This window comes from Leuciscus leuciscus (assembly GCF_965113295.1).
Source record: "Leuciscus leuciscus genome assembly, chromosome: 21".
In the NCBI taxonomy this organism is placed as follows: Eukaryota; Metazoa; Chordata; class Actinopteri; order Cypriniformes; family Leuciscidae; genus Leuciscus; species Leuciscus leuciscus.
In genome coordinates this window covers 25649049-25662600 of record NC_138745.1, presented here as the reverse complement: position 1 = coordinate 25662600, position 13552 = coordinate 25649049, and the positions used below count along the sequence as shown (strand labels likewise).

The following is a 13552-nucleotide window of genomic DNA, read 5'->3' as shown; positions in this document are numbered from 1 at the left end:
TGGAAGTAGGCAGCCATCCTTCCATGGACCCCATCTGCCCCCCAAGCCCTAAATCACCCCATTCCCATCTGCCTCTTTCAGCCTCCAGCTTTCTTCTGATGTCTCTCTGTTACAACAACTTCAGAGATGGCTTATAGATTTAATCTTAATAATATACATTGCAATCTGTGAAACATTTTAGGTGTTGTTTTTCACTTTAGTAGCATATAAATACACACAGTGTGACATGCTATACTCCATCTACAACTATTTTTAGCATTTATTATTATTTAGTATTAAGCATGAGATTTATGACCTCATATTATATGAAAATTTACATTTGAAAAAGTAATTTACACCACACCACTATTGTGTACTAGTTAAATTCATATAGATTTTAACCTAAAACTTATCTTAAAAAAAAAAAGAACATGGATGCATTAGGCATCAATATACTTCAAGTAATGTGTCAAAATGTCATTTTCAAAATGCACTTCAAAATTTCACGTTTAATTCAATGGGTTACTTGCAGTGAAATTTACCAGCAATTACTGAGTGAAAATCGTTTCTAAACCATGTAATTTCCTTTTTCTGCCACAATATGGCGCCAAGTGTTAAATCTTTGATTCTACCTTACATCATGCTACATTTCGACTGAAGAGAACGACATTCAAAACACATTGGACACAAGATATCTTGTCTCAAATGAATCTTGACCCAATGTCACTTTATTACACTTAATATAAATATATACACTCCCACTAGCCTTTGAACGTTTAATTTTTTGGTTACACTTTATTTTAAGGTGCTTGTTACAATGTAATTATATATTTAAGTACTGAGTAATATTAAGCAACTAAATGTACTTACTATAGGGTTAGGGTAGGATTAGGATTTGGTTGAGGGTTAGTTGCATGTAATTATGCATAATTTACTGTTATTATATATGTACATGTAACATAATGTAACAAGGACACCGTAAAATAAAGTGTTACCAATTTTTTTATTATTATTATTCTTTCTCTGTGTTAAGTCATAAAATGCTTATTGGAATCAGCGAGCTAGTTTGCTATTTGTTTAAATGGTGAAATCAACAGGTTTCATTATAGTTTTCACCTCTTATTCACCAACACAACACTGTAAAAATGATATGATCAATAAGTTATGAAATGTTATTACATTGCTCATTGCTTATCAAAATAGGTTAAGCAATTTTCAAAAAAATTTAATAAGTTATTCAATATTCAACTCATTTTTAAGTCAGTTTAATGCCATTTAAGTTGAAATGACTTAAACATCCAAGGTGATTGTACTTAAAAATTTAAGGCAGCAGCTTTTTTTTCTTTTTCTTTTTCTTTTTACAGTGAATTGCTGCTCCCAGATTAGCTACCTCAATTTACTTTTTATATGAAATAAACATAAAGAGCTTTTTAAAACATTTGTCATGAATTGCTTTATTTGAACTCTGAAGCAGGAAATTATGCACCAACAATGGTTCTGTTTAAAGTGGTGAGATGAGCCAAATCAGATTCATGGGTTAGCCTATTAATCCTATGCATTTTACCAATTTTAAATAGTTGTTAATACATAATAAATAATAATAAAAAGGATGAAACGCAAAACATTATTAGAGGGCAACTGTTGAAAAACAGTTAAACAGGGATATTTCTGTTATTGCTTCATATGGCCATTCATTAAAGAGCCACTAAAATCTTCAGTCGTTCCCATTTCTGAAAAAGAAAAATAGTACATTACTTGCCTAGAATCAGATTTCTTTCAGTTACTACTGAAAGGAAACAAATCAATTAAACTATTATGTGATTCACCTTTTAATCGCAGATATGCAAGATGACCCAGCAGTGAGTGAAGATAAGAATCATCTATGGATCATAGGAAAATAGGAAAAAGGATCATAGGAAAAAATTGGACTACTTTAGAAAAAACTAAAACTTCAGAAAAAATATTATTTTACAAAGAAGAATAACATTTAAGAATGGAACAGGATGGAAAATAAATAGGAAAGTAATAATATTTCAGATTATTCCTTAATATCACTAGTCACTTTAAGGTTGTCTATTAATAATACAAATAATAAATGCTTTAAGGACTGACTGTATGAAGATGTTGGCACGCTTGAACTCTCGTCCCACATGTCTTTTTTGCCCATAGCTCTGTGTCTTACATTAAGACTTCTGTGAGCATCTGCAAGAGGAGAACCACAAAATTATTGCAATAAAACCAATATTAAATGTAGTCAAAATACACATTTGAACAAAGCTCTGTCAAATTGTTTGAATGCAATGCACCTACAAGGTCCTAGTAGGTACCCAGCACTGTGTAGAGTCCAGCCTTTTTTCTCTGGATTCTGTGGGATTAACAGAGACCCATAAAAGAGACGATGAAAAAACAATCATCTAGTTCAGCTAGAGAAGAGGTAATAGGAGATGTACCGTGAGGGTCATGCCATGGATCCTTGAGAGATGTGCAGTCAATACACAGAGTGAGATACAGAGTAGAGCACAATTCGTCTGCATCTGAATAAAAAACAGTGCATGTAACATGTACATCCAAGCATTGTAAAACAAAAACATGTTATTTGAAAAAAAATTATTGCTGTTGTATGCAGTTAGGGTTAGTTGTTCACCAATGTGTAATAGCAAGACTGACTGAGCTTACTTTTTACCCAGGTGATGTTTTATAAATGTTTAAATAAAAATGAAGATTTTCTTTACAACGTTTTACTTTACCTTATTCTATGAGGAACATTTAAGACACAATCCTGAAAACAGTACAGTGGTTAAAGCACGAACACGCACAACACAAATAATCCTTACCTTCTAAGAGAACAGTTGCTGTTTAATATTAATAAATAAATAAAAAACAGAATTCCAGGGGTGGGAAATGAGACAGCCTGTATAACCTTCAAATAACAGGGTTGCTGCAGGTTTGTGTCTGAATGAGGGACAGTCTGTCTTTTATACACCCAGCAGCATACAGCATATTAACATAATGAAACTATTAGTACGATTCTATTAGTTCTCATAATTACTGGTGCTGTTTACAGAGACGGGAGAGGGAGGAAGGACAGAGAATGATGAGACAGAATTAATCAGACTGTTAGCAAGGTTATACAGTACAGGAGGGAGAGAGAAGGAATGGTGCAATCTACCTATCTATCTTGTGTATCTGATCACATGAGGTAATATTGAAATCCATTTCAATCCATGATGCTTTCCTCCATTTAATAACAGCACTTTGCCCTCGATATAATTACAGCACCTTCTGTCCCGTTCTATCCATTAACAGGGAAGCCCTAAAACATTCCACCTAATTATCTACCACTAATTGTGCTAAAGCTGTATTTAGGAGGGGGAACAGGCCGATGAGGAAGCTTGTTGAAACAGGGAATGAGAGCTGAAATTTCAGTGTCCTCGGAGGCATTACAGTGACCTCAGATGAATTAACCTCGATCTCTGCCCCTGTGTTTTATTTTCATGCACTCGTCTACTGTTAAGAGCAGGTATGCTCTGAGGTCACTTCTTTCGTCCCCTCTCAGAAATCGATGTCTGGAAATCTTAGGCAGCAACTGAAATCCCAATGCATGTGGGAATAGTTAGATGAAAACAAATGAAACTTAATTTATTGTTGCTTTTTTCTAAATGTCAACTCAATTTCTAAATATTGCAGACTGTGTAAAACATGAAAACATCACAAAATGTCACAGCATGACAAATCATTTACATATTTTAAATTAAATGCTGCTAATTCGGAGAAGTAAGTGGGGATATGTGGATGTAAAAGAGTCTGTGACTAGGGCTGATATTTTATTTATGGTGGGTGTTCTGTATACACCTGCTTTCTACTGAAGAAGTCAGTCATGCTTTGCTTACAGGCATGAGCTCTCAAGCAATACAGCGAATCAGAATTAAACCTTTTACATATGCAAAATTATTTTTTCACATGATCTCATTTGAGGCTGCCACGTTTTATTTTTCCCACCGTGTAATCTTACTGACTTTGCCCAGTTTGTTTAAGGTAAGTTTTACATCTTTATTTCTTTGGTGAAACCATTTATTCTAAAGCATTATAAGACATCAGTCAAATCATTGAAATGTTTTGATAAATTCCAATTAGATGGTGATTATGTAAACGTTTATCTGAGATACTATTTTCTTAAAAAAAGCGAGATTTTATTGCATAAATGTTAACAATAATAGTTTCTGTTGTTTAAACATTATAAATACAAATATATCACTGGCTGTTTGAACCGTCTAACATGATGTAGTCCTAAAAAACCTGAATTTACCTAACCCCCGAAGGATATATTCTCAAATGTTCATAACAGCAAACAAAGCACTTTTGTCCCATGTGTTAGCTAGTGCTTGAATAGTTAATGCATGCCTGTGTAAAACGATATCTTTGGTTTCGTTACCAAAGGCAAGGAAATACGAGAGTACAAGACACTTCCTGTACCCTGTTCTGTTTTTGTGCTTTTTTTTTTCTTTTTTTTTGAGCAGCAAATCCATGTAAACAAATACGAAAACAAATAAAACACACATGTTCTTAAAGAAAAAAGCACTGAACTGTGTGAAACCAACTTGATTCTTAGTTCTGTGAACAATAAAAGTGGAACATAGTGCATATGTTCTGCATCTCATCCTGTCTCTTGTTTTCAATGGTTCTCAGTAGATGATTTCAATATTCATTTATTTTTGATTTTGTGCTTACAGATATGGCATCTGAGTTCTGTCTCAGTCTCACCAAATACTTCCTCTTTCTCTTCAACTTGATATTCTTTGTAAGTTGCATATTAATCCTAAGACCCGAAATGAAATGAATATAAAAATATAACAGCACTTTCCTTGCAGTCATATAGCCTACTGTATAATATATGTTCCCTTTTTGGATTAACAAGGCAAAACTTTTACATTATATACAATGTACATGTCAGATTGCTGTTGAACTGTGGTTTTCTCATTTAGCTCTTAGGATCCCTCCTCTTATCTTTGGGACTATGGGTAAAATTTACTGAGGCCAACATTTTCAGTAAGTTTTATATTTTTTTGTGTATGGAAATCACAGACAGTGCTATTTGGATTCTTCGTCTATTGCAAACTATTAAAGCATTTGTTCCATGTTTTTCTACAGTACCCTCTCCTTACATGTCCACCTCTCTCTTCTCCTACTTGCTGATCATCAGTGGCTCTGTGACCATGGGACTAGGCTTCATAGGATGTCTGGGTTCTCTGAAGACTGTCAGATGCCTGCTGGCAATTGTGAGTTTTCAGAAAAACAAAACTTGATGGGATTCAAATGCCATTGATGTGACGGATTTGAGATTTGCGCCATTTAACATACGCTTGTTAGGACAACCCCTAAAATGTTAAGAGTCTAGTACTAGTCACCAACCTCTTGAGAATTGTGCATGTTCCTGGTATTGGTGTTTGTAATGCAGCAGTAAGTCGATCTGCTCCACTGAGCTGTAACAGTATTAAAATAACCTTTATTTATCTACAGTATTTCATCCTGCTCACAGTTCTTCTTGCGGCTCAGATAGTGGGTGGGGTTCTTTTCTACACTCAGAAGGCTGAGGTAACTCAAGCATGCAGATCTGCAGTCCCACCCAGTTTGGCATTGGGCTTTTCATACAGATCTAGCACATTACTTATAAATAATCCTCTTTGGTGTCAAGTTTTTAATCAGTTTGATTGATTTCTGTTTTTAAAATGTTATATGTCTGAAGCTAATACTTAAGATAAAATCATGACCAAAATAACTTTAACTTGTCCCCCTTAATCAGATGCTCGGTTCACTAGGGGTGCATACTCTTAAACTAATAGAGTCATTTGGAAGGAATAACTCCAATCTCAAGGATTTTAAAGAGAATCTTCAGGTGGAGGTGAGAGAAACAGTACAGTACACAACAAAAAGAAAACTATATATGAGAAAACAAGATGTAAAATGTACCCAATTTTTTTTTTGCAATCAGATTTTTCAAGTACATTTCACACATGGATTTAAGTAATATACAAGTAACAAACTGAATAAGTACTTTTTTTCAAATGCTATCTTAATTTTAGGCGGTTATAGTTTGTCACTTAACTGATATTATCACAGCTGTGTGCACTAAATGTAGCAACAAACACCAGGGCCCGTATTCATAAAGAATCTTAATGCAAAGAGTAGCTCCTAGTGACAAAATTCTAAGAAAATTCTTAGAAATGTGGGCGTTTACTCTTAAAATTAAAGAAAAAATCCTAGTAAAGAAAAAAGTACTTCAGAAAGCATCTTAACCCTTAAAAGAGGTCTTCAGGTCAAAATTGTTAGGAGCACGGACGAGGACTTTTAAGAGGCTTAAGAGTTTCTTTAGCAGAGGAGAACATGTCAGAAAGACGAAGAGGGAGAAGAAATGTGTTGCAGACAATGGATGACAGTGAGTTAATAAGACGCTATAGATTAGATCATGCAGAGATCATGTTTTTGACAGATCTTATTAGAGACACTCTAATATCTCCGATACAGCGCATATGCCATAGCGCCAGAAATTACGATATTTGGCAACTGGGAAAATTCCATATTTGATACATTAAAACCAACATTCTAACCACCACTTAAATAGACATGCCAGCAATCAGTGTAATTGGAAAGAGTGGAACAATTTTTATCATTCTAAGCCAAGCAAATACCTTATAGGAAATTAACAGCATGGTAAATAAAAATAAAAAGGATTTATATACACATATATAATGTGTGTGTGAGTGTGTGTGTGTGAGAGAGAACGGTCAAATAGGAAAAATTACGCATGTAATTTCAAAGTGAAGGCTTAGAATAGACCCTATACTTAAAAGCACTTTTTTTTTTCTTCTTGGACAACCAACCAATCACAGTCGTCAAAAGATTGTGTCATACATAGCAACGGGGTCAACCCCGCCTCCTTACTAAGATGAAAGTTTTTGTCTTTTCCTTACTCAGAGTTGCTCTCAGCTCGGTCCCAAATTGCTCTTAAGCTAAGACTCCTACGTTAAAGTTTTTAAGCTAAATTAAGAGTTTTATGAATACGGGCTCAGACATTTTAGGCCTATTCACAAGCTTTACTCTTCAGCACAATGGTAACCAAAACCTTCCAACTCCAGAAACTCTTTTAAATATCCAACATAACAGGAACATTAAACATGAACAAATCTTTGTCTTTACAAAACTGCATAAAATAACACTTAATTTCAACACTCTCCCAATCCAGTCATATGCAAAGCATGCTGGGAACTAAAGATCAACCCATGCAGTTTCAGTTAAAGGGTTAGTTCACCCTCATTCTATCATTAATTACTCACCCTCATGTCGTTCCAAACCCGTAAGACTTTCGTTCAACTTCGGAACACAAATAAAGATAATTTTAATGAAATCTAAGAGATTTCTGTCCTTCCATTGACAGCCTACACAACTACCTCTCTCAAGGCCCAGAAATGTAGTGTATTATCAAAGTAAACTACCATTTTTAAGCCTCACAAAGGTAGTAAATACATCATTCAAGTAATCCATGTAACTCCAGTGGTTTAACCCTATTTTTTTTACAGTGTATGGTTTAACTTAAATTTTATGAAGCCATGTCAGTGCTTTGTTTGCGCAAAAAAAAAACGCGTCAACATGATACGCATGCGTCGTGGTGCTCTCGTAAACGCGCACGCGTGTTGTGTTGACGCGTGTTGTGTTGACACGTGTTGAACACGCGTTTGAGATTAATATTTTCTAAATAAAGTGTTAAATTATGTTTTGTTTGCGCAAATAAAGCACTCGCGTCCCTTCATAAAATTGAGGTTAAATGACTGGAATCATGACTTACTTTACATTTCTGGGGCTTGAAAATGGGCCTACTGTAGCGGAGGGACAGAAAGCTTTCAGATTTAATTAAAGAGATCTTCATTTGTGTTTCGAATATGAACAAATGTCTTACGGGTTTGGAACGACATGAGGGTGAGTAATTAATGACAACATTTTCATTTTTGGGTAAACTAACCCTTTAATGCACTTTGAGGTCATTGCACTTTAAAGCACTTTGAGGTCATTGAATTGATGTAAAGTGCTTTACAAATAAAATGTATTATTATTATTAATGCGACAAAGATTATGCACGTACACAAATTGATTTTACATGTAAGTGGGCTAAACAAAATGAAATCAAGCAATTGTTTTGCTTTAGCTCATTTTAATTAATTGAACAAGCAGCAAAAATATTTTTTCCCAGTGTATATGCAGGGATCCGGACAGTTTCGGCCCAGTTTTGGATAATAGGACATTCCATTCAGCTTAAAACATTTTAAGAGAAGATGTTTGATTACAAAAGTAGCTTTCATGAAGATGCAATACTTCTAAAGTAAAGCTCTAGATAAAATTATCAGCATAATACATGCCACGTGTACATAATGCATAAAGCGTGCTACATGCCTAGTATATGCCATGATATCAGTAGAACTTGAAAGCAAACTTTGACAATTACATTGGGAAGTTTGAAACAAAATATCACCTCCATTATTATCTTTGCAGAAAAAATGCTGTGGTTGGAAGGGGAAAGAAGACTGGGAACATTTACCTTGCTCCTGCTTCGACACAGGCAATGCCACTGTCAATTCGACGTATTCCGAACCTTCAAAATTATGTCACCCATGTCTCTCAGATGTTTCCATTTCAAACCACACATGCAGGATTTATAAACAGGTACGGTTTCAGTTCTGCCCTGTAATCATTTTAAAAATTGTGTTCCAACAAAATGAATTGAGTTGTACCTCTTTTCTCTCTCTCATAGGGTTGCAGTGAACATATTACGAAATGGCTGAACGAAAATCTCCTCTTAATTTTGGGGGTTATTTTGGCCATTTGTCTGGTGGAGGTAAACAAGCTGTCACCAAACACATTAAACCCAATTCAGATAATGCAAATAAGTACAAGCTTTCACTGTCCAAACTTAGTGTTAATGAGAATAAATTAAGTGTAATGGAAGGAATTGATGGTGTAATTGCTGAATGTTTTAATTACCACCTCTGGCCATTTGTCTCATAGTGTCTACAGTGGATTTGCCTCGTATCTTACTGTTGTCTTAATCGCACACACCGTTGCTGCCCTAGAAAGTCACATGGCAGCCATGTTCAGCTCTCCAGGTCTCTGTTTGTGACTAGTGTGATGTGGTTGAGTGCTTCATTTTTGCATGGAGGAATAATGTACAGTCGGCACTTGTATCACCCATAAAGGCTGGAATACACTGCACCAATTTTAAAACAATAGGCATCATACACATGCCAACTTTGTAAATGGTTACAGAGAAAAACTGGATTTCATACACTAAACGACGAGCATCATATGAAGCCAGATTACCAGACACTACCAAACTTTCAAGTCGTTCTGAATACAACAGTGTATTCCAGCCTTAATGGGTTTATTTTGCAATAACGAAATATTGAGTAAACATTATAACACTTATTACACAGCTCCTCGCAAATATAAAATGCATGGAGATGAAATATTGATTAAAAATTATTTTATACCTGTATATAATCTTAAATCTTTCATTATGGGAAAAAAGTACACTACAATGTGGAACTCAGTTGGCCTAGCAGTAAGACGAACACTGCAATGAATTATACAGTTATTTTAAAATGAAGTTCCTAACTGTTACGTCTCAAGATTGCGTTAGTTGCATTTGTTTGAAACAAACAGAGAGAGTGATCAAATTAGTGGAATTTCATGGGTAAAAAATATCCATTGTGTGTTCTCAATGTATGAAACACAGCTCACACCGAATTGCATTCAATGCGGCGCATTCATATGAACAACAGAACTTCTCAGGAAAACTTTTGCCCTGCATGAAAATGGATTCCTGTTGACATGACTGTGATCGCACCTTAATATGAGTTACCCGGATGAGCGGAGCTGCTATGGACGATGGTGTATATTAAGAAATTTCTTGCCACTGAATGCTGCGAGCATTCTAGAGTGCTGTGTAATAGGTTTTGTTATAGCTAATGCATGATACTACTTGGTGTGGAAATGACATAGCAACTAATTAACAGGATTGACTTTGGTTATGTGAGCTCAGTGACTTTGTTTTGTGTGACTTTGTAACTTTGTTTTGTGAGCTCAGAGTAACAGAATATGATTGTACAAAGGTCTCAGTGGTTACTTTTAATTGTATCTTCCCTCACAGAGATTTCACTGTGGAATACTGGCAAGGTATATGTTGTTTGTGTTGTTATAATAGTAGCCTAGTGTATGGTTTTAAGATTCATGCATCCTTGATCCCAGACTCCGAGCATTTGAATCTGCAATGTTTGACCGAAATCAATAATTGAGGGCATTGCTATTGTTAGATATCAGGCCTAAATGATTAATGGTTAACTGAATGGTTGAACCATGGATGGTTCATTAATGAAAAATATCTTTCTTTCTTTTTTGCAGATATGTGGTATGGTCCTTTCGATGTCTCTGTATAAACAGGATTCTGTGGATTACAACATAGTTTTAAAATAAGATGACCAGGATCAGTGAGGGGGAAAACGTCAAGTATTCATTTTCTCTCATTCATAAATTTGATGTTTTGTTGATGTCTTTTTAAATGAGATTATTATTTTTCTGTACGGTATTTGATTGTTTTATACAGATTTTTTTTTTAAATCCTGTAAGACAGTTAATTGTTGATTTTCCTTGTTATTCAGATGTGTTATTTTATTTTTTTGTTTATTTTTTTGTTTGTTTATGAAAAGTCAAATTAATTTGAACCTGTTCTTATAATTTTTAAATGATATAAACTTTTGTTTGATTCTCAGAATTTGTGCATGTGACTTTGAATTTTCTCATTTGTTCAGTTTAGCCATTGGGTAAGAAAGGACATGGAACATTAGGGTGTGACAGTGTTATATTTCACTATTGTTGTGCACACAAAGCAAATGACCTCAATACTGAGGCAATGTGTGAGATACTGTTCTCATTATTCATGTCTTTCATATCTTAAAACTCAAATCGTTCTTAATTATATGCTGTTTTTTATGTAAGATGACAATCAGTATTACATAATAATCCATTTTTAAATATATATTTTAAAAAGCCTATATTTAAATGTAAGTAAATTAAATATCCAAATACACAGGGTAATTGTAATAAAACTGCTGTTGCTAAAAGAAATAAAACATTCTATTATACTATACAGTTGATTTTCATTTATTGTCATAACGACTGCATTTATGTGTTTATTTAAACTGAGGATCTAAATGGTACATAGGACATGTTATACCCCATAGCAAGTTATTGTTAGGGCAGGGAGGAGGACACTTGTTATCAGGTGTCACATATATATATACATGCTGTATTCATCTCCTTGATTCATTCTTGAGCAACACTATACAGACTAAGAAGGTAAGAAAGATATTTTATCAGATATTACAGTCATTTTAGTCTTAATGCATAAATAAATATATTGATTTTACATTTATTTATGTTTTTGTATTTAATAACTATTTATCATTCATTTATGCCAGTTTAATAAAGAAAGAAAGATGGGATCCCACACATTGGTTCTGATCATGATTTTAGGTGCCCTCTGTGGTGAGTGCATTTTTCAGATCATTGTTCTCTGGATTTCTCAATTACAGTAAACTGGTTGTGCTTTTTTATAATATTAGGTAACCGGTAATATTAAAATATATATGTTAAAATACATGTACATATTTTAAATGTATGTAATTTAGATAGAACATCATTTACATATAGACATTCTTACACACACACACACACACACACACGTATATTTATATGATTTCCATAAAGTGGCTAAACACTACGCTCTTAATCGTCTTAATAAAAAATTATTGGTCAGGAAATAAGCAAAATTTAAGCAAATGCATTACTTAAAAAGCCATTGCGGTCTCAAAACATCAAAGACAGAATGAAGTTTTTAGCAGAATATGGGAATTTAGTGTGGAGTGATAAATCACAATGAAACACGAGTTGCATGGTGATGCTCCAGAACGGTGTCTTCGAAAATCTGGTGAGAAGTATAATAATTAATGCATACCCAAGTGAAGCATGGAGGGAGAGGTGTTATTATGTGAGGAGCCTTTTAAGCTGCTGGTATTGGTGAGCTACTTAACTGTGAAAAGGCATTTAATGCTTTGGAGTTCATGAAAATATTGCATGATGGCTTGCTTCCTATGAAAAAGTAGTTTCAATGAGGATCAGATGTTATTTTAAGACAATACTCCTGTCCACACTGCAAAGACAACCGGGAGCTTGAGAACAAGTCCATCAGGCTCATTTTTTGTCCTGTTCAGAGTCCAGATTTGGAACTGGGAGACATTTTTCAACAACTGAACTGTTTGAAGCCATTAACAGAGAGTGGAACAACACTGACTCGTCTTCCAGTAAAAAGCTGTCTGCAAATTAGGGAAGGATATTCTAAGTTACTTTATCTACAGTATTTGTACAATTCTTGCTCATTTCCTGACCAGTGATTTGTGATCAAAATGGTTAAGACGACTAAAAGGTTACTAAATATTTAGCTATTTTTGGCTTAGCCGTTTTTTGTTTCGTTTTTTTGCAATGAATTCAGCACACAACAGAAGCTTTTCTTAACCTTTTTCCCATCACAATGATAACAAAGATACATTTCAAAATTGTGATCCTATTAGTTGCACAGGCACTGAGATGCAACCACTGCGACAAGATCGACAAAACGAATCCCGACTGTGATGAGATAAAGGAGATAGAATGCACCAGTGGTCTCGATTCCTGCATTAAGATCAAAATGCACGCTCCAGCCTGTGAGTTGACCATATTCATTTTCTCAGAACATAAAACATAGGATAGTGCCAGTACTGCAGATTACAGTTCATGTTTAAACCTGAGATACAGGGGGCTCTTAATGATAAACTGATGAAGTCTACTATTTTCAACCCAAGCCTTTTGTGAAAGCTATTGTGTGTATTTCTTTTTGTAGACGGTGAGGTGCGCAGATGTGCCAAAGCTACGGAGTGTGTTGCAGATGTGCCTCCTCAGGTGGAGATAAGCTGCTGCACAACAGACCTCTGCAACTGATCTGCTCTATCAGCATATATATTTTACAATTTGGTCTGTGATTATCTTATGCTACTTAAAATGCTCAAAACATACAGCTAGCATATATTAATGGTCTTTAATATAATATTTAGTATATATATGTCATTAGATATATTATAAAGAAATAAATTCTGACCAGCGGGGTAAAAAAGATGACTCTTTGTGTTTTATGAAACATTTAATCTTGTTGTGTATTGTCAGAGATTTGAAAAGAACAAGTTGAACAGAACAGCTCACTCAGCATTCACACATGATGCATAAAAAATGACTTCTCAGCCCAAACAACACAAAACTGCAGACACAAAAACACCATGCAAAACCAAAAAGCAATTTCTTAACACATTTTTTTGTCCTAGCACTGCAAAAAATATTTTTCTTACTCTTTTTTTTTTTCCTTTCTGTTTTTCAGTGAAATATCTAAACATTCTTAAATCAAGATGCCTTTACTTAAGCAAAATTACTATAAAGTCCTGTT

At 34.5% G+C, this 13552-nt stretch overlaps 2 protein-coding genes and 1 long non-coding RNA gene across 4 annotated transcripts; 2 read left to right on the top strand and 1 right to left on the bottom strand.

Annotated features, from left to right (window-relative positions):
• Nucleotides 1-1428: 1428 nt before the first annotated feature.
• gall (galanin-like) lies at nt 1429-2918 on the bottom strand. 2 transcript variants are annotated; one of them, XM_082151042.1, is made up of 6 exons: nt 2814-2918; nt 2430-2513; nt 2290-2344; nt 2092-2181; nt 1806-1859; nt 1429-1709 (listed from the first exon to the last, which is right to left on the bottom strand). In XM_082151042.1, the coding sequence occupies exons 2-6, from the start codon at nt 2511-2513 to the stop codon at nt 1651-1653; spliced, it is 342 nt and encodes a 113-aa protein (XP_082007168.1). In that variant the 5' UTR covers nt 2814-2918; the 3' UTR covers nt 1429-1650. The 2 variants fall into 2 exon arrangements, with proteins under 2 accessions (XP_082007168.1, XP_082007167.1); XM_082151041.1 differs by having other exon boundaries at nt 2430-2904.
• Nucleotides 2919-3858: 940 nt separating this feature from the next.
• cd37 (CD37 molecule) lies at nt 3859-11168 on the top strand. Its single transcript, XM_082151791.1, has 9 exons — nt 3859-4014; nt 4710-4777; nt 4962-5025; nt 5128-5255; nt 5497-5571; nt 5780-5878; nt 8521-8691; nt 8780-8863; nt 10426-11168. Exons 2-9 carry the CDS (start codon nt 4712-4714, stop codon nt 10495-10497), a joined length of 759 nt encoding a protein of 252 aa, XP_082007917.1. The 5' UTR covers nt 3859-4014; nt 4710-4711; the 3' UTR covers nt 10498-11168.
• Nucleotides 11169-11393: 225 nt separating this feature from the next.
• Nucleotides 11394-13426, top strand: LOC309485140. Its single transcript, XR_014201074.1, has 3 exons — nt 11394-11568; nt 12651-12782; nt 12959-13426. It is a non-coding gene; the product is annotated as an uncharacterized lncRNA (long non-coding RNA).
• Nucleotides 13427-13552: the final 126 nt, after the last annotated feature.